General features: G+C 39.3%; 1 protein-coding gene across 1 annotated transcript in view; it reads right to left on the bottom strand.

The window, feature by feature from the left end:
* The window catches only part of EXOC4 (exocyst complex component 4), an 817,730-nt gene that overhangs the window by 38,310 nt on the left and 758,038 nt on the right, over nucleotides 1-21,382 (bottom strand). Inside the window, exon 17 of the mRNA XM_019921782.3 lies at nucleotides 19,115-19,274. Coding sequence (XP_019777341.1) covers nucleotides 19,115-19,274 — 160 coding nt within the window. The remainder of the gene's footprint in view (nucleotides 1-19,114; nucleotides 19,275-21,382) is intronic.

Here is a 21,382-nt window from a genome sequence, read left to right as displayed (position 1 = left end):
TATTGTAGTATGTATATGTTAATCCCAAACTCCTAGTTTACCCCTCTCCGCTAACTTACCAAATTTTAAACTTCCCCCCAACCCTCTACTGCTTTCTCTTTTCACCAATCTTATCGAAACTGTAGTCAGTTTAGACAGTTCAGGTTTTGCTACTGTCTCCTCATACTCTTGGTTATCTTTCACTGTCTTTGAGATCTAGACAGGGAGAGAGGGAGCTGGGCTCACTTTCTTTCGTTCCTTTGCACATGAGACAGGAGCTAAGTTAATTCACATTCATAGAAACTTTCAACTTCACAGGAGGACTATAAATGCAGAAATACAGATTACTGTTATTTCTGGTAATTTCAGCATTTATTATTGATCCAAGTGACAGAGGACAACAAATGAATATATATTTTAAGAGATTTTCTTTTCTTTTGATAGCAATCACCTTGGAAGTTTTATTTTTGTATGAACCCCTTAAACACTTAAAACACCCACATGCCACATTCAGGGTTAAAAAAAAATTCTTCCTTAGAACCAACGAAATCTGACACTATACAGTACAACACACTATAGTAACCAAACTCTCAGTTTTCTTAAAGGTATAGTTTAAGGAGAGCAGTAGCATTCCAGAACTATACTTTGTAACCTTCTTTTTAGTAGCTTTTGGTTCTTGACAAAGTAACCCTTCAGCTGTCTATAATGTCCTCCCATTCCTTCTATATCTCACCTCTTTCAAAGTACAGCTCAAAAACTGCTTCTTTTACATTTTTCTCTAATTATTCCAATCCACTCTGAATAATGTCCCAGCAGCACCTCTATCTAACTCCTTCCATAAAATAATTTTTAATTGTCTATCTTCTTTGGCATATGATAAACTCCATAACTTTATTGGCCATGCCACTCACTTATTAAATTTCATTCATTCAGCAAACTGCTATTGGATGTAGTAGTTATCTCTTTTTGTTTATCCAGCATCCATCCCACTTCTTTTGGTAACAGAACCTTTCCTCTTCTCTGGAACCCATTCTATGAGGTCCAGGTTGGGCTGATCAACCCTTCACAATAGGTGTGGATGCGTGATTGGATTGCCCAATCAGAATGCCCAGAATGCTCCTGGGCCACAGCAATTGGCTCAGAGATGGATAGGGCCCATCAGAGTCCCTCCAGGAGATTTGCCATATGGATGTCAGAGGAGAGAGGGTATCCCTTTCCCTAAGATTTCCAGCTATGAGTATGATGTAACTTTGGGGCTACTATTTTGCCACATGGGGAGTGAGGCTATACAATGAAAGCCTAGCAGATGCAAACAGCAGCAAGAGTTTGACAGAAAAAAAAAAAAGATTGAGTCCTGCTGATATGGTTTGAAACCTTGGACAAAATCAAGTCTAAAACCAATCACCCCTTGAATATCCCAGTTTCATGATTCAAAACATTCTCTCTTTTGGCTTAAGCTAGTTTGGATTTGGTTTCTGCTCTTTGCCACTGAAAGAATCCTGACAAATACATGAGATATTTACTGTACCAAGCACGGAACATCTAACCTAGGGCCTGAAGTTTCGATACAGTGCTAGCTAAATTTCAAAGATAACCCCTAATGAACCATGCCTTACCTTATCCATGTCTTTGTGTAGTCTCCTCCTATACTAAGTCTGGGCTAGGCCAGTGACTTGCTTTAACGAATAGAATGTGGTAGACGAGATACTGCACCAGTCCTGGGTCTAGGTCTTAAAAAGGCCTGGAAGCTTCTACTTTCATGCTTTTGGGAGTCTTCTTACTGTGTAAGAAGTATGACTACCCTGATGGAGAAACCACATGGAAAAGCTATATGAAAGGGAGGAATCTCTGAGACTACATGGGGTGGGGGGAGGGATCCAGCCACCTGAGCATCCCAGCCGAGCCCAGCCTTCCAGCTATCCCCACCGGACATATGAGGCAAACTATCTTGGATGTCCCAGCCCCATGTGCCACCAGATTACAGCCATGCAAAACACCCCAGGATGGGCCAGCAGAAGAACTGTACAGCTGAGCCCTAGTCAATCTTCTAAATCAGCACCAATATAATGGTGATGGTTCTTGGTATTAAGTCTTGGGATAATTTATTATATAGCAAAGGATAATGCAAACAAATGTATAGATCCAGTAATTAAGTTTTCTCAGCTACAGGGAGCCAAGCTACAGGGCATGCAATCCAGCCAATTTTGTTTTCTTTTTAAAAAAGTAAAATTCTTGATTAGAATTTAAGTATTCTCTATAATGGATCAAGATAAAGAGATACGATATAATTTTTTATATCAAAACTTCAATAGTGATGAGTAATAATGTAAGACTCCGAGCTTTACTGAGGATTGACAGGATTAAAAGCTAAATTTTTTTACTATGTATGTATGGAACAATCAAGATTCTAAGTTACAGAGACAGAATTATCGAAAGGATTCTGGGTAAGTCATAGATGATTCAGGAAGACTGAAGAATCAGACTTGGAAAGTGAGCAGGGTAAACAATGCTAGGCACAGTTGGGTTCGAGGCCAAAGTCACTCCAGGATCACTCTTCAAGGACAGTTTCTTGAAGATGCCACCATCGCTGCTGCTAAGCATAGAACACCACGTCTTAACTTTGCTGCCAGCAGAACTGGATGCTGACCGTGCCATGGCCACTGCTGCTGCTGCTACCCCAGGTGACTGAAAGTTGCCACTGCTGCTGATACCATGTCACAAGACTCTATATCACCCCTGCACTCAGAGTCCTGAGCTCCCTGATTTAGAGTTTCGAGTAGGTGCATCTGATCGGCCCAGCCAAGGCTGGGTCCCCATCGAGTGATCAAGCCTGGACTCTGGGTTTTTATAATGGAAGACGGGCTCTGCCTCCCTCCAAGGCCACGTTGTGGGGAATTCCCTAAACACAGAAAGAAGCTAGGTGGTCCAAAACTGACAAATATCAATCATATATCACTACTCTACTTTCCTTTAGAAATGACTCGGTTTTCTATTGATAGAACAAAAGATATAACTTCTTTCTTCCCCCTCCTTTCTGAATACATTAAATTCATTTGAAAAAAACAATAGCTTCTTAAAAGCTATTTTAAGACAATTTCATCAGTCATTGTATTACCATCACATGTAGATGTTTTACTGATACGTTGGGAATTGAGGTTTGCACTTGGCAGTAACCCCTCTCTTCCTGTGCTGTCTGGTCTAGCCTTCCTTCCTGACCTGGACACCCTGTAATGCTGCTGCTGGGCCAGGTCTCTTGGAGGTCCCATCCCCCATCCTGGCCTTGTTGGACCCAACAATGACTATGATCATTCTTAGACAGGCCTTAGGTGCTGTGCTAAAATCCATGCTCATAATCTTTCTGGTTTTCTTTTGTTTATCCCTACAGGCCTACATAACAATCTCTCCTTTCATTTTCCCTCAGGGAAGATAAAAAATGGTTACCCTTCCTTCAAAAGCCCTTTCAACTAGGAATACCCCGTCATCATTGTTCTAATAGAGTCTACAAGATCATTGAGGCTGTGGTATATCTTCTTGAAATACTAATGCATTACATTGTCATGAGCTGTATAGCACGACAGCTAAAATGCAGACAGACCTGGCTTTGAATCATGGTTCTGTCATTTACTAGTTGTGTACACCTTGGGTTATTTAATCTTTCAGAGACTCAATTTTCCCATTTGTAAAATGAAAACTAAGAGCTAAGCACACTAGGTTATTATAAGGATTAAATAAGATAATGTGTATAAATCACATAAGCAGAGTGCCTTACACAAAGTATGTACTCAATACAATAGTTGTTATTAGTAATAATAACAAGAATAAAATAATAAACAATATTTATTTTAAGCAATTTGTTGTTACTACCTAGTTTTACTTATGTGTGGAAAAATGAGATGCTGTGACCGAATTACAGAGCTATAAAAACTTTATGACGCGGCATGAAAAGAAAATGAGGCGTTACAGTTAATCAGATGTTCTGGCCTATACTGAGACATCATATTGAATCATCAATTTTTAAAGGCAGAATACAGTAAAATATACGTAATGCTAAAACTATACTAAATGCAGTAGTCTTCTTTGATGAGGGACAGGATTTTCCATCCTCAGGGGTAAATATCATTACACTGAAAAAACACAGAGGTCCCAGGTGGTATGATTTTTCATACAGAAGAATTATCAATAACCGATTCTTAACTGCTCTTCTATCTGGTTCTAAATATAAATAATATTTCAAAGAAAGAGATTAATATGGGAAAGGGAAAAACAAACTTATTGTTCTAAGAAAAGGACAGTCTGATATAGGAGACTAAGCAAACCTTTGAAGTTAGAGTTTATAATGGCTCACTGATCAGGCAGGAATGGCCAAGACAGATTAGACAGAATAGAAAAACTTAATATTAATTATTTGAGTTAAAAAGAACTGTGAACACGTCTAATGTATAGTTCATATTTTTAGGGGTGAGCCAGCCTCAGCGCCAACAGCAGGATACCTGTGTGTGATCGTTAAGTCACGCTGGCCAGTATCTGCCTGGGTGAGGATCCCTTTTAAGATAGTTGCCAAAAGGAAATTTGTCTTTCATTCTACAGGTGAGCTAACACAGGGGTGGATGTTATGCAAACAGATCTGCACAGGTCCTGTGAGAAGAAAGGGATCTCATGAAAGGAGCTGCAGGTTTTACTGGAAAACTGCATTTTTTTCTAACTTAAAAAAAGGAAAAAGAGCTATTAGAGACTCTTTGGCTTCAGGGCCCAAATTTAAACATATGCCATTGGTGAGGAGACTCAAAATGCCTGAGAGGACATTCTTTTCCTCTGCACACAACAAAAAGTAAATATTTAAGGCTCATTAGAGGAACTGGCAAATAGCTGATAGCCAATAGCTACAAAATTTAACGAAGGCAATCAGCTCCCTGGCAGACATATGCTTCCCTTGTTCAAATGTAAGTTATGTGTCATTATCACTTCAATACTTTCATCCCTGGAGAACTAGGAAACCAAGAAAGGAAAAAAATGCAAAATTTCTGAAAACTGAAAAATAAAAATTCTTCGATGCTATATAATTAAAGTTAACAACAGAAACAGACCCACCGCCACATACATGCAGCGGAGAGAAGCTGAAACTTCAAACAACTGATTTATCACAGCAAGTAATTACTTTATGTTTTTCACAAACATTTGAAACCTATTATTACTTTCACGGTGGCACACATCAACATAAGACTGTCACCTAAGGGAGAAATGGTGAACTGGGCTGTAATTAATTTCTGGTCGAATATATCATGAAGCCTTTAATGTTGTCAATAAAATGCTCTAGCCACTAAAAATCCCCAACCTCTCCCTCCCTCCTCTGTCCCCTGTACCCCAAAATGTTTAATCAGCGTCTTTGTGAAAGAATGCCAAAAGGAGTATGAGATGCGGTATTAATGCTCACTGCAAAGTTGAGGCCATCGATCCGCTCCTTCCCTTGACCCAGGTATCAAGAGAGAGACGTCAATCAAGAGCTGGCCTCTCATACCCCCTCTTGTTTTTTTCATCTGACTCCCATCTCCAATTGAGAAAAACAGAAGGTGTGCAATTCTTTGGAGAAATTTAAACATGTGGATACCAGGCAATGGAAATCATTACAGTAGCAACTGAAGGCTATATCCTTAAAGGTTAGAACACAAAGATTAAGAGTGCCTCCAGGAAAAACTGAAATGGCTGATCTGAATAAAGCCTTTCCATCAATTGGAAAACCACAGCACAGCAAAGGAGATGAAGAGCTACAGCAGATGTGACATTTATATTTTTGAGTACCTACATGTTTATTTTTTGAGTTACTGTTCAGAGTCTTATATGACCTTTATAGGTCATGCAAAAAACAGTAGCCAGCTTCTCTATCTAACTCCCCAGTACGTGTGGTGAGCAAATGCTACAACCATGATCTTGACTGTGAAAAGAAACAGGCCTACAATGCTTCTTTCTTCATTCATTCATTTATTCATTCACACACACATGCATTAGTTTGTCCATCCTGTCAACAAACATTAAAGCACCTGCTTTACACTGTATACCTGAGGAATCTTTACAGTATCTTTATGGAATTAGATGGAAGTTAACTACCCTCCTTTTAAAAGCCTTTCCTCTGATGGTCTCTTTTGACAGGGGTTGAGGTGGAGCTCTAGACCCCTGAACCCCATCTCTGGCTACACATAGTGCAACTCGGGGCGAGTCTTATCTGCAAGATACCCTAGAGTTGATCTTCTAGTCAAACCCTTATTTTATAGATGAGGAAACTTCAGCCAAGAGAGCTCAAGTGACAAGTGCACAAGTTTATGCAAAAATCATGGGCTGAATCTGTTTACCAGCCACCCATTAGATAAAAAAATACTATTTTGTTCACCCCGAAACTTCCAAGAACACAACTCTGCCTCAAAATAATAATGGTGACTCCGTAGGGGTTTTAAATGATGATTTAACCTAATCCATAAACGTGCTTTCAGGTAATTTTTACTTTCACTGCCTGCAGCAGGAGAAGAAAAAAGAGTAATGGGGACTGAAGGGGAATAAGAGGCTGAAAGAAAAATGGCCTGGATACTGTAGAGTCTCAAAGAACATGAGGTTAGGCCAGCATTCCTCCAAGAGTGCCCCAAACTACCTGCATCAGGATCCCCTGGGCGCTTGTTAAACAAACTGCAGTTGCCCGGGCCCCACCTTCAACCTTCTAAGTTGGAATTTTTAGGAATGGAATCAAAGAATTCCACCTAAAGCAAGTTCCCTAGGAAATTCTTATACCCTCTAGCTTTTGAGTACCACCTGGTTAATCGCTTGGTGTTTTAAGAGTATAGGCGTATGTACTGGGGATTTATGATAGAGTTTACCAGTGATATGAATCGTGTACTGGTTCTAATTTGCGGTATGTTTCCAAGAGCATGGTCTTGGGTGTCCAGTGCTATTGCTCCAGGACGGTTGTTTGGAAAGCGGGCAGAGGACCAACAAGCAGCACCAAGGACCTCATGGCTGAGCAAAACCAGGCCCAACACATTCCAGCATAAGAGGGAGCTGCAGAGTCCTCCAGTGACACTGCTAATTAAAGCATTGATTACAACTGCCAAGACCAGAGCTCAATGGAGACACACAACCAGAAAAAATAAAGGAAAAGAAAATGTCTGAAAGATGAGAGCCTAATTGAAAAATAAAATCGTATTTTAATTAAACGAAGCAAAACAGAAACCCAGTATTTACCAGATGACAGCCCTGATTTCACATGGTTAAGAACATTCAGAGACTTTGGGGTTGGACTGACCTAAGTTTGAACGCTGAATCTTATTATTCTGTAAACTGGGAATTTACTTAGCCTCTTCAGGCTTTAGTTTTTTTCAACTAGAAAATGGGGTAATAATAGCTACATATATAGTTTCAGGGAGGATTCAGTGAACCAATGTAGGTAGAGCATTTCCTATGGTTTGTGTCATTTACTGAGTTCGATTATATAACAGTAACAATAATTGCCCTTTCATTAAAATGGTAACATATCATCATCGTCACTGGGAGAAACTAACTAAGTTAGGCCTCTAGGGGATTTACACTAAAGGTACTTGATTTCTAGAAGCTGCCTTTGCTTTAGTGAAAGTTAGTCCGGAGTCAAAGGTTTACAAGGCTAGGTACATGTTTATTTCTTGGTAACCTATCTGTAATTAGCTATGGACACTCTCTGATACGTGCATGGAAATTCATATTCATCAAACATACCTGAAAACTCAAATTATATTTTGGAACACTTTAGATTGCTTACTATTACGAAGAAGTAAAGGAAAATGAAAACAAAATTCAGAAACCAAAAGCAAGCAAAATAAATCATGGCAACTAGTCACAGGAACTTTATAATGAAGTGGGGAGGAAGAATACATTAATAAAAATTAGAGCAATAAAATATTAAATGATGGGTACAAATGAAGAACCATATTGATATAGTGAGGTATTAATTACAGAGTACAGAAAATAGAGGTGGGGGAGGAGAGAGATTATAAAGCGAGAAATCGATATGGACCTGGCTGTTAGGGGGGCTGAGAGAGCAAAAGGGCCTGGCTGGGTGCTGACCACTGAGCTCACTGTGGCCACCTGGCCTCCTTGCAGCACTGTGGTCTTGTTCTCTTAGACTGGCAAATGGTGTTAGGCAAAGCAGGGGGGTGGGAATGGAGAGAAAGGCTTTTTGTAAAAGATGGAACAAGAAAGGGAGTGCGGAAGGAAGTCTGGTCTTGATATGGTTTGTAAGGGGTTGTAGCTCTGCTTTTACCACTGTAGCAATTGTGCCTGTTTCCTACTTTTAAGCATCAAAATTAAACATTCTATCTTAATTTATAGAACAAGACAGGTCAGCTTTCAGCCTCAAGTTTTTCAGTAAGAATTCTAATAGAGTCAATAAATGGTCATTCATGGGCTCTAGTCACAGAATAAGCTTAATGCCTTTCTAGAACAATGCAATCTTTTCCTGGCAGAAAATGGCCTCACTGGGTGAATTAATTTAATTTCCGCACTACGACGACTACAGAGGTAGTGCAGGGGATATAAATAGCACAATGTGATGACAGATTCTGGACAAGTCACTTCTGATTTCTGTTCTTTGGGATCTTTATTGGAAATAATAACACCTGTCACCTATGCTAATCTCTGAATCATTCCAATTCACGACCACTGGCTGCCAATAATCTCGAGGAACCCTAAATTATACATTGACATTACGTATGTACAAGGTATGGTGACATTAATTGAGTGTAATCAAAAGAAATCTTACTTAATCAAGGCCTCACACATCAGATAGTTTATGAGAAATCAAACACCAGTACTGACAGGTATTACTTTTTGAGAGCCTTCTGAGTACTCACTGTTTTATGGTGCTCTTGGGGGATATGAAGACCAGGAGGCATATTCACTTGCCTTCAGAGAGCCCTAATTAAGCAATTGATGTATGGAACCTACTATAAGTGCAATAAACATAGAAAAAGGAGATCAGTAGAAAGTGGTATGGTTAGAAATAGGTATGGTCAGAAACAAAGTCAAATAAAAGTTTAATTAGGGGGATGTAATGCTATTTAAATCTACTCATAAAGATATTTACGAAAATTCCTCAGAGATCATGCCATACAAATTTGTTTTGTTACTAAATTTTACTAACTGGCATACTTCCTTAAAGGTATTTAGCCCATTATATTTCCCAATTTACTTGGGTACTTGGGAAAGTCAGGGCTAGTTTTGCATCACCATTAAATTCAAGAGGTATAACAGAATTTTTAGTGGCATCATCATTAAAAGAATTTTGGTAGCATACTAATCTCTCCTACAAAATCAATCACAAATCCACATGGTTAATGATCTTGAGTCAAAAATCTGGAGTATTGCAGGTAAAGGGTAGAAAAGGTATAGGTTACCCCCGAATCAGAAAGGCAGTTAAGACTAATGGCACAATAAAGTTGGGGGAAAATGTGCAAATGATGTGAAAAAAGAATTTTTTTTAGAAACAAAGTTGCTCTACAAGCAAGGCAAGCAAAGAAACTTTTACGAAATGCGGGGGTGTTTCATATTTTCAGCCGAGCCACCTCTGAAGCTACCCACCTCCTGACTGTCGCATCAGAGTGACAGGGAGTTAGGGGACCACAGGTCTGTCTAGATGTCTGTGGGTGCTTCCAGCAGATGGCAGCATGTCATCGCTATTCCCTACCCATCAAAAAATGCCCTGGTCACTGCAAATAGGAAAGCCCATAACTTTTCCTGCCCAAACCCAAAATGATGTTCCTGGTACAACAGGTTTGTAGGAAGTAAGTGCGCCTAAGCAGCTCCCGTGGAAGGAATTCAATATTCTCAGCTACGCCAGAGGTCCTTCCTGGCCTTAGAGAAAGTACAAGGTCAAGGATAAAGCAGGGGTCCAAAACTGATATAGTTAAGCTGGCCTTGTCACTTGCTCTGTCACCTTGAGGAAAGCACCTGAACAGTTTACCTCAAAGAGGAGTTGGAGAAATTAAAATGAGAAGATGCTTTCATTTACTGAGAAGAAAGATGCTGCATCAATTTGTGGGGAAAGGACTACTGCAGTGCAGGCAGCACCTTCACACGCTGTCCTTTTCTGGCTCTTGTACTGTGGGCCCATTCCTTCCCTATCCTCTTCTGGGGTTCCTCTTCCTTCTCATGCTGGTGTTCCGCAGGAGATGGTTCGCCATCTCCTCTAATAGTTGTTTTTTTTTTTTTTTTTTTTTGGGTAAGCGGGCCTCTCACTGTCGTGGCCTCTCCCGTTGTGGAGCACAGGCTCCGGACGCGCAGGCTCAGCGGCCACAGCTCATGGGCCCAGCCGCTCCGCGGCATGTGGGATCTTCCCGGACCGGGGCACGAACCCGTGTCCCCTGCAATCGGCAGGCGGACTCTCAATCACTGTGCCACCAGGGAAGCCCTCCTCTAATAGTTTTAAACAACAACCCCATGCTGATGATTCCCCAAACTGTTCAATCCAGGCCCTCCCGTCCTTCACTCTCCTCCAAGCTTCTAGCTTACACATCCTGTTGCACGTGAGCCACCTCCACTCGGAAATCTCACAGGCATCTTACACTTGTCATGTCCACGATGATCTTCCTTCCACAAAGCCTATTCCTCCCTCTTCCTGTAGGCGTATCTTATTTGACGGTACTGGGACCCAGCTAGATAGCCATGTCAGAGAGTGGAGGGTCATCCCTGACTCATTTTTCTTTATCTTCACCATTCAATCGCTCTTTAAATCCTGCACATTTTAGCTCGTTCATACGTCTCAAATCTGTCTCCTCCCTCCCCACCAGGACAGATCTGGTTCAGGCCCTACACACCTCTCTCTTTACAATCACCTTCCAATTGGTCAGCAAGGCCTCCAGCTTTATTGCCCTCAAGTCCATTTCCTATACAGCTACTGAAATAATTTTCTTAGAATACAAACCTGACCATCTCACTCTTCTGCTTAAAGCCCTTTAGGTCACCAACAGAATAAAGTTGTCACTCCACAAATACTTATTGAATGCCTACTACATGCCAGGTATTGTTCTTAGCCCCGGGCTACAGAAGTGAACAAGAGTCCTTGCCTTCTGGAGCTCACAGACAGGCGAGGAACAAGTAAACAAGTAAATATAAAATATGTTAGATGGTGATACGTGCTGAAACGAAAATCAGGGTAAGGAACATAGGGAGTGCTGGTGGGAGAAGAAGGCATGATTTGAAACTGTAGAGAGAAAGCCTCTGATAGGGTGGCGCTTATCCTGAGCTAGTTCTGATTTCTCCTCAGGTCTCCTATTTTATCACTCCCTTCCTTGAGCATCTGCTCCAGTCACTCTAACTGCCCTTTCTGTTCCAAATGGCTCTCTCCCTACCCTGGATAATTTCATTTAAGATTAGTATTAAGTATCACCTCCTCCAAAAATTAATTCTGCCTCCATCTCCTCTCTCTCCAGATGGGTTAGGGGAACTCAAAAAAGCATTAGATATTTCCTTTATAAAGTTCCTCATTAATGTGAGTAAAAAACTTGGGCTACTTATTTCCTATGACTTAACATTTAGGATTTTCAAAGCTTTAAAGCTCAACCTTTAGAAAAATTGAGGTATAATTGACATATAACATTATATTAGTTTTTCTTTTCTAGAAAAAAAAAACCCAGCTTTATTGAGATGTAATTCACATACCATACAATTCACTCATTTAAAGTGTACAATTAAATGTCTTTTAGTATATTTACAAAGTTGTGCAACTGTCAGCACAATCTATCTTGGAACATTTTCATCACCCCAAAAGGAAACCTTGTACCCATGTCCCCATTTCCTTCCAACCCACCTACTCTAAGTAACCACTACTCACTCTCCTTTCTACCTCTATAACTTTGGCTATTTTGGGCATTTCATATGAATGGAGTTAAACAATATATGGTCTTTTGTAACTGGCTTCTTTCACTTAACATAAAGTTTTCAGGGTTCATCCATGTTGTATTATACATCAGTACTTTAGCTTTTAGTTGAATGATACCAATTGTATGTATGGATTTATCAAATTTTATTTATCAGTTGATGGTTACCTAGCTTGTTTCCACTCTTTGGCTTTTATGAATAATGCTGCCATGAAAATTTGTGTACAAGTTTTTGTGGAGATGTAAGTTTTCATTTCTCTTGGGTATATGTCTAGGAGTAGAATTGCTGGGTCATGTGGTAACTCTATGTTTAATTTTTTGAGGAACTGATGAATTGTTTTCCAAAGCAGCTGCACGATTTTATATTTCTATCAGCAATGTATGAATGTTCCAGTTTCTCCACATCCTCTCTAACACTTGCTATTGTCTCTTTTTGATTATAGCAATCCTAGTGGGTGTAATGTGGTAACTTATTTTGATTTTAATTTGCATTTCCCTAGTAACAAATAATGTTGAGCATATTTTCATGTGTATATTAGCCATCTATATATATTCTTTGGAGAAATGTCTATTCAAATCCTTTGCCTATTCTTTTTATTAATAATTTTATTTTTCCCCAATAGTTTTAGATTTAGAGAAAAACTGAGTAGAACAGAGACTTCCCATATAACTTACCCCGAGATTCCCTATTACTAACATCTTACATTAGTATGATACATTTATCACAACTGATGAACCAATATTGATACATTATTATTAACTAAAGTCCATAGTTTATTCACATTTTCTTAGTTTTTACCTAACATCCTTTCTCTGTTTCAGAATCCTATCCCGGATACTACATTACATGTAGTTGTCATGTCTTCTTAGGTTCCTCTTGGCTACAACAGTTGGTCAGATTTTCCTTGTTTTTGATAACCTTGACAGTTTGGAGGAGTACTGGACAGGTATTTTGTAGGACGTGCATGTATTCGAATTTCTTTGATATTTTTTCTCTCTATTATATGCATGATTTATGCATGTTGATGCTGACCTTGACTGCCTGACTGAAATACTGTGTGTCAGATTTCTCCACTATAAAGTTACTCTCCCCCATTCCAAATGTACTCTCCGGAAGGAAGTCACTATGTGAAACCTACTATAAGAAGTGGAATGTTTGGCTCCCCTACCTTTATTTTTTATAAGTTTATTTATTTATTTAGGCTGCATTGGGTCTTCGTTGCTGTGAGTGGGGTTTCTCTAGTTGCAGCGAGTGGGGGCTACTCTTTGTTGAGGCTCACAGGCTTCTCACTGCAGTGGCTTCTCTTGTTGCAGAGCACTGGCTCTAGGCGCACGGGCTTCAGTAGTTGTGGCACATGGGCTCAGTAGTTGTGGCACGTGGCTCAGTAGTTGTGGCTTGCAGGCTGTAGAGCGCAGGCTCAGTAGTTGTGGCGCACGGGCTTAGTTGCTTCGCGGCATGTGGGATCTTCCCGGACCAGGGCTCGAACCCATGTCCCCTGCACTGGCAGGTGGATTCTTAACCACTGGGCCACCAGGGAAGTCCCTCCCCTACCTTTAGAGTACGGTAGCTACATAATCTATTTGGAATGCCTCTGCACAGATTTGTCTCTTCCTCGTTTACCAATGTATTCAATCATTTATATCAGTATGGACTTATGGATACTTATTTTATACTTTGGGTTATAATTCAGTACTACTTTATTTATTTTCTTACTCAGATTATCCCAACTTTGCCATTGGTAGCTCTTTCTGTTGGTTCCTGTGCCTCTTTGACACAATGTGTTATGTGTGTGCATGTTTTTAGTACTTCCTTACTTTCTGGTACTACAAGATGCTCCAGGCTCATCTTGTATATTTCCTGCTCCAGTCCTACAATCAGCCATTTCCCCCAAGATCCCTGCTTTCGTTTTTTGAAGAAGAGTACTTAGAAACCAGATTCGGGTTACTAGGTATGCTCATTGCTACTGAGATATCTTTATCTGGTCTTTAATTAGATTATTTGTTTTTGTATTATTGAGTTGTAAGAATTCTTTATATATTCTGGATATGAGTCCCTTATCAGATATATGATATCCAAATATTTCCTCCCACTCTATTGGCTGTCTTTCACTTTCTTGATTCAATCTCTTATTGAGTTAAACAAATATTGGTGTATTGTACTTCTCCATATAAACTTATGTTCAGAGGCGGCAGTTCAGGTAAGATTTTTTTTCTCTTTTGGTCCCCGGGTACCAAATGGTTCCTTCTCTACCAGTGAGATTTTTCTGGTATCTTCTGTGGAGATGCTCCTGCTTCACATTATGGGCACTATACATGGGAGATATAGAGCTTCACTGGTTAAGTCAGCATATATAGAACAGCTTCAAAGCTAACCTGGAGCTGCTGGAAGAGGGACTGGGGCTAGAGAGGGGTGGGGCATCTAGAAGCAGAGAGTGCCCATCATTAAAAACAAAATCACTTGGTTAGTATCCCTCTAAGAGTGATCATCTCTGCTACATCATGGGAAATAGATGATGAGTACCTATGCTGGGAAAAGCAGGGCTTTCTTAATAACCATTCAATGAGAAAAGAGAGGCTGCCAATTTGGTCTTTTATACCTCACACTAGAATCACTCTAATTGCGTTTTTGTTTGCTCTGAATGCTTCAGACCCTACCATGGAATTGAGGAATGAGCAGCTTTTCCCAAATTTGAAGCTTGTTCCTACACTAGGTAAGTTGTATAGGGCAGATAAAGGAATGCAGGTCTCCAAATATGCTTAGAGGTTTCAGTATGTCTATTCACTATCCAACAACAAGGATATAAGAGATTATAATTTTGATTTAATGTGAAAATGGGAAGTGGTAGATAGGGTGTAGTACTACAAATCAAGTACCATTTATTTAGGAAATGAAGAAAAATTTAATACACTTTGATATTCATTGACAGCTTACAAATTAATTTTCCAAATCCAATATCATCTGTTCCTGAGTTCCATTAAGGTAGGCAGCGCAATTTTCATCAGAGAAGTTCAGTGATTTGCTTAAAGTAACACAGCTCCAAGCTAGGACTCTAGCACCTTAAGAGTGCTTTGACTTCCACCACAGTGTTCTTGCTAACAGAATCTTAAAAGGTCGAATGGTTTAAGAGGGCAGCCAGGGAAGCCATCTCAATTTTAGTGTGTTCTTGATATATGGATCTAAACACAATCTGAAAAGACTAACTTAATATATTTTTGACCCAGAGTTGACCCAAACCCAACCCTAACTTGCAAAAGGAGGAAAGCTGAAGTTGAAGGTTTGAGGCCATCAATCTTGTTGCACATCTTAGATGGAAAACGTCAGCAAACTAGCCAAGAAAAGGATTACTGAGCAAAAGTGAAGGAAAACAGGTAACAGGTAGGAGTATTCTAGATGTACATAGAAGAGTGTGAGTTTAAATATAATGAAGATCCTTTACATTGGAAAATTCTCTGTATATGAACTGCCTATGTTTATACACACACACACACACACACACACACACACACACACAGAGTAATATCTTTTTTTTTTCCCAACCAAGATATTCTGAAATTTACATGGAAAACCAGTGCAGGAAACATTGGAACATGGAAAACAATGGAATATTGAGGAATGGCCAACCTTCTCTCATGAGGAATCTAAAAATACAAAATGTGATTGCCTGTATTCTTCAGCATTCTCCAGAGAAACAGAACTAAATGGATGTGTGTACATAAAACTATATTACGTATATACACATATATCTATATAGAGAGAGAGAGTGATTTTTTATTGGGGTTATAATTGACATATAACATTATATTAGTTTCAGGTGTACAACACGAGTCAATATTTGTATGTATTGTGAAATGATCACCACAATAAATCTAATTAACAACCAGGAAAAAAAAAAAGGCCTTCTACTTTCTAGTTAGTCTGTAGTGATTTTCCAGGACAAAGCCTCTTTTTGAGTCTGAAAAATCAGCGGTTGGGTCAAAACCATAGCAGAGAAAATTACCATAGGGGACAGGGTCTCTCTGCAATTCTGGTCATGTTATAGGTTATCTTGATCCTTTGCTTACCCAAGATTTATCCCTATTAGAGATCAGCTGGAGCAAAGGTGTGTATGAAAAAAGAGACAACTCAACAATACCGCTGAGTAAAAGAGTCAGCATAAATGGAATCAGTGCAGACCTCTCATTTCTTTCTTATGGAAGGAGTGTTCTATTTTCCACTGGCCGGGAAGGCTATGAAAGTAAAAAACTACAAGAGCCTTGCAACTTCTTGTTAAATAAGTTTTCTGACACATGGCAACTAGTGATTAATTACTGTGTTAGAAGATTACATTCCTACAGAGATTTGCTGGAAATACAGATGCTGTCTATGCTTGATTAGACATTGCTTAAGGAATGCTGAGACACACTGCTGCTACAGTCTATTATTTCTGGCTATTTTGGTATCGCTGTTATATTTACTTTACATAGCTTCACATTCAGTAGAACTGATAGAGCCCATTTCATAAAACCTGTCCCTACCAAAAACAAGAACAGAAAAAAATAAGGCTATGAAGTGTGTTTATGTATATGTGTATGTATGAGAGTGAGAGAAAATGAAGGAGAAAGAGACTATGAATAGTAGGGATGTAGTACTCCTTTTTGTAACACTTTCTCTCTACAAAGAAAGAATTGCAAGGGAGATGCTCTGTTTCTCATAAGCCAATAAGAAAACTGACCCACGTCAGCTGGTTAAAACGTTCAGGGCATTAAAGATAAACTAAACTTTGTCATTATCCAAATTCTTTACCACAAAAAGAAGCCTTGATTTGATACCTAGTCATTCATCCAATACACAAAATGAGCACTTACTCTGGTCCATGCACTGAGGAAACAAAAAATCTGGGCTTCCTGGAGCTTACAAGTCTGGTAAAGATGTGTCTTTTGAGCTGAGATCAGGACAGAATCTTCCAATGCTATACACTTAAGCTAGCCTATCTCCTCTCATAATCCATTAAGAGTAGTAATAGCAGTACCTCTCCCAAGAGGTCACATTTCAGCTTATACCCACTTCCTTGGATACCACTCCCAAATCCAACTGTGAAAGGCATGGCTTTGCTGAAGAATTGCTTTGCCGGTATACGGCCCATCGATGCCAACCTCAACACCGCCCAGTCAACATTTCATTATTCAGATGCTAGTGTTTTTACTATGTGTTCGGGCCCCATACTGTCTGCCAAAAGCTGTGTTAATTTACTTATTTCAGCTAAATAAAAAAAAAATCATTTAAAAAAAGGTTGATTGAATTTAGGAATTATATTCCTCAGAGAATTAGTAATGCTTCTCTGTATCCCTCAGGCCTCCATGTTCTCATCTTCCCCTTGTCAATGTTATTATGAATAGACTAATTCAATAATGAGATCATTCCCCATCAGAGAGACCACATAAATGCAGCATTCAGTCACACCTGGTTTCCCTAATCTGAGCAAGGAACGCTTTCCAACAAATTTAGCCTAAAATAGGGAATTTAATGAACACACACACAAATAGAAAGAAAGACAGGGAAGGAGAACAGAAAAGCAGAACAACAGGGTAGCAGTGGAACAAATGGAGTGATAGATTGGAGAAGACAGGTTAAAAGTGAAGATACTTGGTTATACGATTTCAAAACAAAGATCGTAGCATAGATGTCTTAATAACTGTCAAAGTAATATCACATTTCATCATCCCCTTAAGTGTCTCAAGAATTATTTCAACTTTTCTTGAACTTCTACAAGAATCAAAAAATCAAGTGAAAAAACACAGAAATACTAAATATTAGGTAGGAGCATTCTGGACTATTAAAAACAAAAGACTTCCTCGTCATAAAGGAGTTCATGGAATAATTCATCTAGGTATAATCGTCAATAAAGCACCAACACCATAATCATTATCCATCCTGTTCAAAACTTGAGTTTTCATTAAAGCTCCAAAGGTCCACTGATTTAAAAAAGGTATGGCTAGTGTTGATACCATATGAAGAGAGAATAAAATTAACTCTTGTATCTGAAAAAGTGTACTATAAGGAAACACTAAAAACTGAGATCAGCACCCCTAGAAAAGAGAAAGTGAAAATGCTATTTAAAAAAGAACCTTCAATTACATAAAGTAACAGTGCGAGTAGTGATGAGTAACCATTTCCCCCCATTGAAAAAAAGAAGGGGGGATGGCTTTCAACTGGGAAAGATAGAAGAGATGAGGAAAAAGATTCATGTAAAAATACATTCAACACGTTATTTAGGATGAGAGAAAATGTAAAAGATTCATATGTCTACAAGTCTGCGTATACGTAGATAACTAAATTATGGTTTACTTACTCCATGGAACATTTGTTCAGGTGTTAAAAATAATACTTTCAAGGGATATTAATGGATATGGGAAAAACCATGCTTTCACAGATTATTATTGATATAGGAAAATGCAATTAAATGAGTAAAAAACCCTTTAACAATTTTGTAAAGAGAAATGATATGCATGCCCATGAGAACTCACCTAGACACACAGCACATGTACAAAAACCAGGAGAAAGTATATCACATATAATAGTCTCTAGATTAAAAGTTTATGACTAATGTTTATATATTCTTCTTTATATTTTATGTTACATATTTTATGCAATGAGTATATATTACTTTTACAATTAGAAAATAAAGTTACTAAAGTTCTGTAGTAAAAGAACTTAGGTTCGACAATAGGAAAAATTACCTGTTTAAGAGTTGTTAAACATCCAATAGAATTTTAGAGAATTACCTTCTCTATAACCAAAGTACATCTATTTGTTCCATTTTTTTCCTTTTTTTGAAATTGAGGTATAATTGACATATTAGTTTTAGATGTAAACATAATAATTCAATATATGCATATATTGTGAAATGATAATCACAGTAAGTTTAATTAACATCCATCACTTCTGTTTCTCTTTTTTTTTTGTGGTACGCGGGCCTCTCACCACTGTGGCCTCTCCCGTTGCGGAGCGCAGGCTCCGGACGCGCAGGCTCAGCGGCCATGGCTCACGGGCCCAGCCGCTCGGCGGCACGTGGGATCTTCCCGGACCAGGGCATGAACCCGTGTCCCCTGCATCGGCAGGCGGACTCTCAACCACTGCGCCACCAGGGAAGCCCTCATTTTTTTTTAAACTAAGTTTTTAAGTACTAAGAACCCATTTTAAAAAATGACTTGATAGACAATGAGGCCTTGGCTTTGGTACAGGAACTGAGCCCAATCTTTCCTCCTACCTTGCAAAGTCCAGGTCTGCCTCCCGAGACATGGTGATGTTTGTCAAATTCTGCTGAAGGACAAAAATGTTCCTACACATCTTCTTGATGCCAGACTCACTGATGCGCCTGAAGTACTGGGCGCCGTTAATAAGGATGCAGGAGATCAGGTGTCCTAGGCCTGAGGGATCAGCACAGGGCAGTGGGGAGGAAAGAGAAGACAGATTAGTGCCATCTTGCATAAACCGACATAGGATTTCTCTCTTCTACTGCTCAGAAAATTTAAATGACCAAGGAAAATTTATTTCTGATGGTTGGACCAGCTGATCTTACCATGATTTCAGAGTATTTAGACAGTGCCCAAGTAGTTACAAATGGGGAGACTTTCTGCTGGCAAAAAAACTGGTATATCTGCAGCTCCAGCGCTGCCGTATACAGTTAAAGCCGCCACTCCAGGGCTTAGAGTACACGCCAGGTTGCTTTAAACTACTGAAGTGCAAAGAACTCTTGTTTTTCTGTACAGTTATTTTAAAGCAGAGAAGAACACATGTAAATATGATGATCTGTTTGGTCTCCTTTTCCTCCTACAAAACAGGTAGGGGTGTACTTTTGGCTCAAAAGTTGATTGGCAACCTACGTAAGTAAAAATAAGAAAATGGGCTATTGGCATTCATGGTACTACACCTCAACACTGATAACAGAGTATACTTCTAAAGTAGTAACTGGAGAGAATGTAATCAGAAACAAAGTGCAAAGGAAAAGCAGATCATGCATTAACTGTGGAGTTCCTACAAGACACCTGTGCACTTCTCTGGGGTATCGTTAAGTGATTTGTTCTCAAGGTCTATGAAATTCAGCAAAGAGCTGGGTAGTACATCAACAAACTAAGAGGTCCCATTCAGGTTACCCTAGGTAATGAAGTTGAGGAATGCTGGTTCAGAACAACCCGAGGCCCATGTGGGTTACCATTCTTAGAAGTTAGACTTTAATTCTAAATACTTGGAAGTAAGTAAACCTCTCTTCCTTCTTCTTCTCTTCTTCTTACAAAGTTGGACTCTGGCAAGATGTTCTCCCCAGAATTCTAAAGTTAGTCTGACTAGTCACAAGCGGCCTACTATTTTTATCTCAGGGCGTAATTTCAGGGTCAATGGCTCCTTCTGTCTTCAGAATGAGTTTTCCCTTGATTCGGATAAATATAGAAAAAGGACAGGAGAAGGCACTGTCTCTTGCTTCAGCTACACTCACCCTGTGTTGCTTCAAGACCACAGATTTGTGTGTATGTGCTACTATTTGAAAGTGAAGTAAAAAGCTTTTCACTCAAAGGGAAAGAAACACACACATGGATTTTACATTTAAAGCAAGACAGTTTATGTGAAAAATCTCTAGGTTATTTTGCTGTGATTCTCCTGAGCCCATAACTTCACGCAGAATTTTGTTCTGCAGTGCTTTAATGTGGTCTGCCCTACTTGGAGGCTATGAGGCAATGCAATGCTTGTAGAGAATAATAAAGAAAGAAAGAAATGTATATACCAATTAAGTATAAGCAATTATAATAATAACCCAATTAAAAGTTGGTCTGCTTTGTATTATCACTATACATCAGGAATTCTAAACAATATCTGTGATTAAAATACTCCTTAAAAAAAAATTAAATACTCCTTCTTGACACACCAAGAAGACTGAGACCACTGCCACCTCCCCAACTTGGGAAACTCAATGTTATGCCTTTTGAATTTGGAAAGTGATATCACAGAGGGATAGCTAGCTTTTTAAATAGGAATTCTCAAATTTATGATTTTTTTTTATAGCTAAAATATCTTCTATGTCAGAGGATTATACCTGTATCTCAAGAAGATGTTGCTGCCCAGCAGAATTAGATGTTAAGAAATGTCTGGTCAAAATGAGAGGAAACCTCTGGGATGTGAATGTTGATATGTGGGGCTTGGAAGAACCACTGTCAAGAGCCCGAAGGGAATTCTGCGTAGTCAGGAAAGTGATTTCTTAGATGCGCCCTGTACCGTCAAGCTACAGAGTATTGCTGCAGTCTCCAATTCACAGAGCCATGGGGCTGACTGATAGCCAACCTTTTTTCATACTTTCTGGCTAAAGTCTTTTAGGGATACTCCCCTTGAGAACAGATCTCCATCACTATAATTTAATGGGAAAACAGGATTTTTTTAGGGGGCAAGGGGTCCACATTTGCTAGAACAGGACCATTTCATAAAGCAAGACATGGTCATGCGTTGACACTCTCTTTCCATCTTTAGGCTGCCACAATCCTTTGCGCTA

The sequence above is a fragment of the Tursiops truncatus genome, chromosome 9 (assembly GCF_011762595.2).
Source record: "Tursiops truncatus isolate mTurTru1 chromosome 9, mTurTru1.mat.Y, whole genome shotgun sequence".
Lineage (NCBI taxonomy): Eukaryota > Metazoa > Chordata > Mammalia > Artiodactyla > Delphinidae > Tursiops > Tursiops truncatus.
This window is presented reverse-complemented; position numbering and strand designations above follow the sequence as displayed.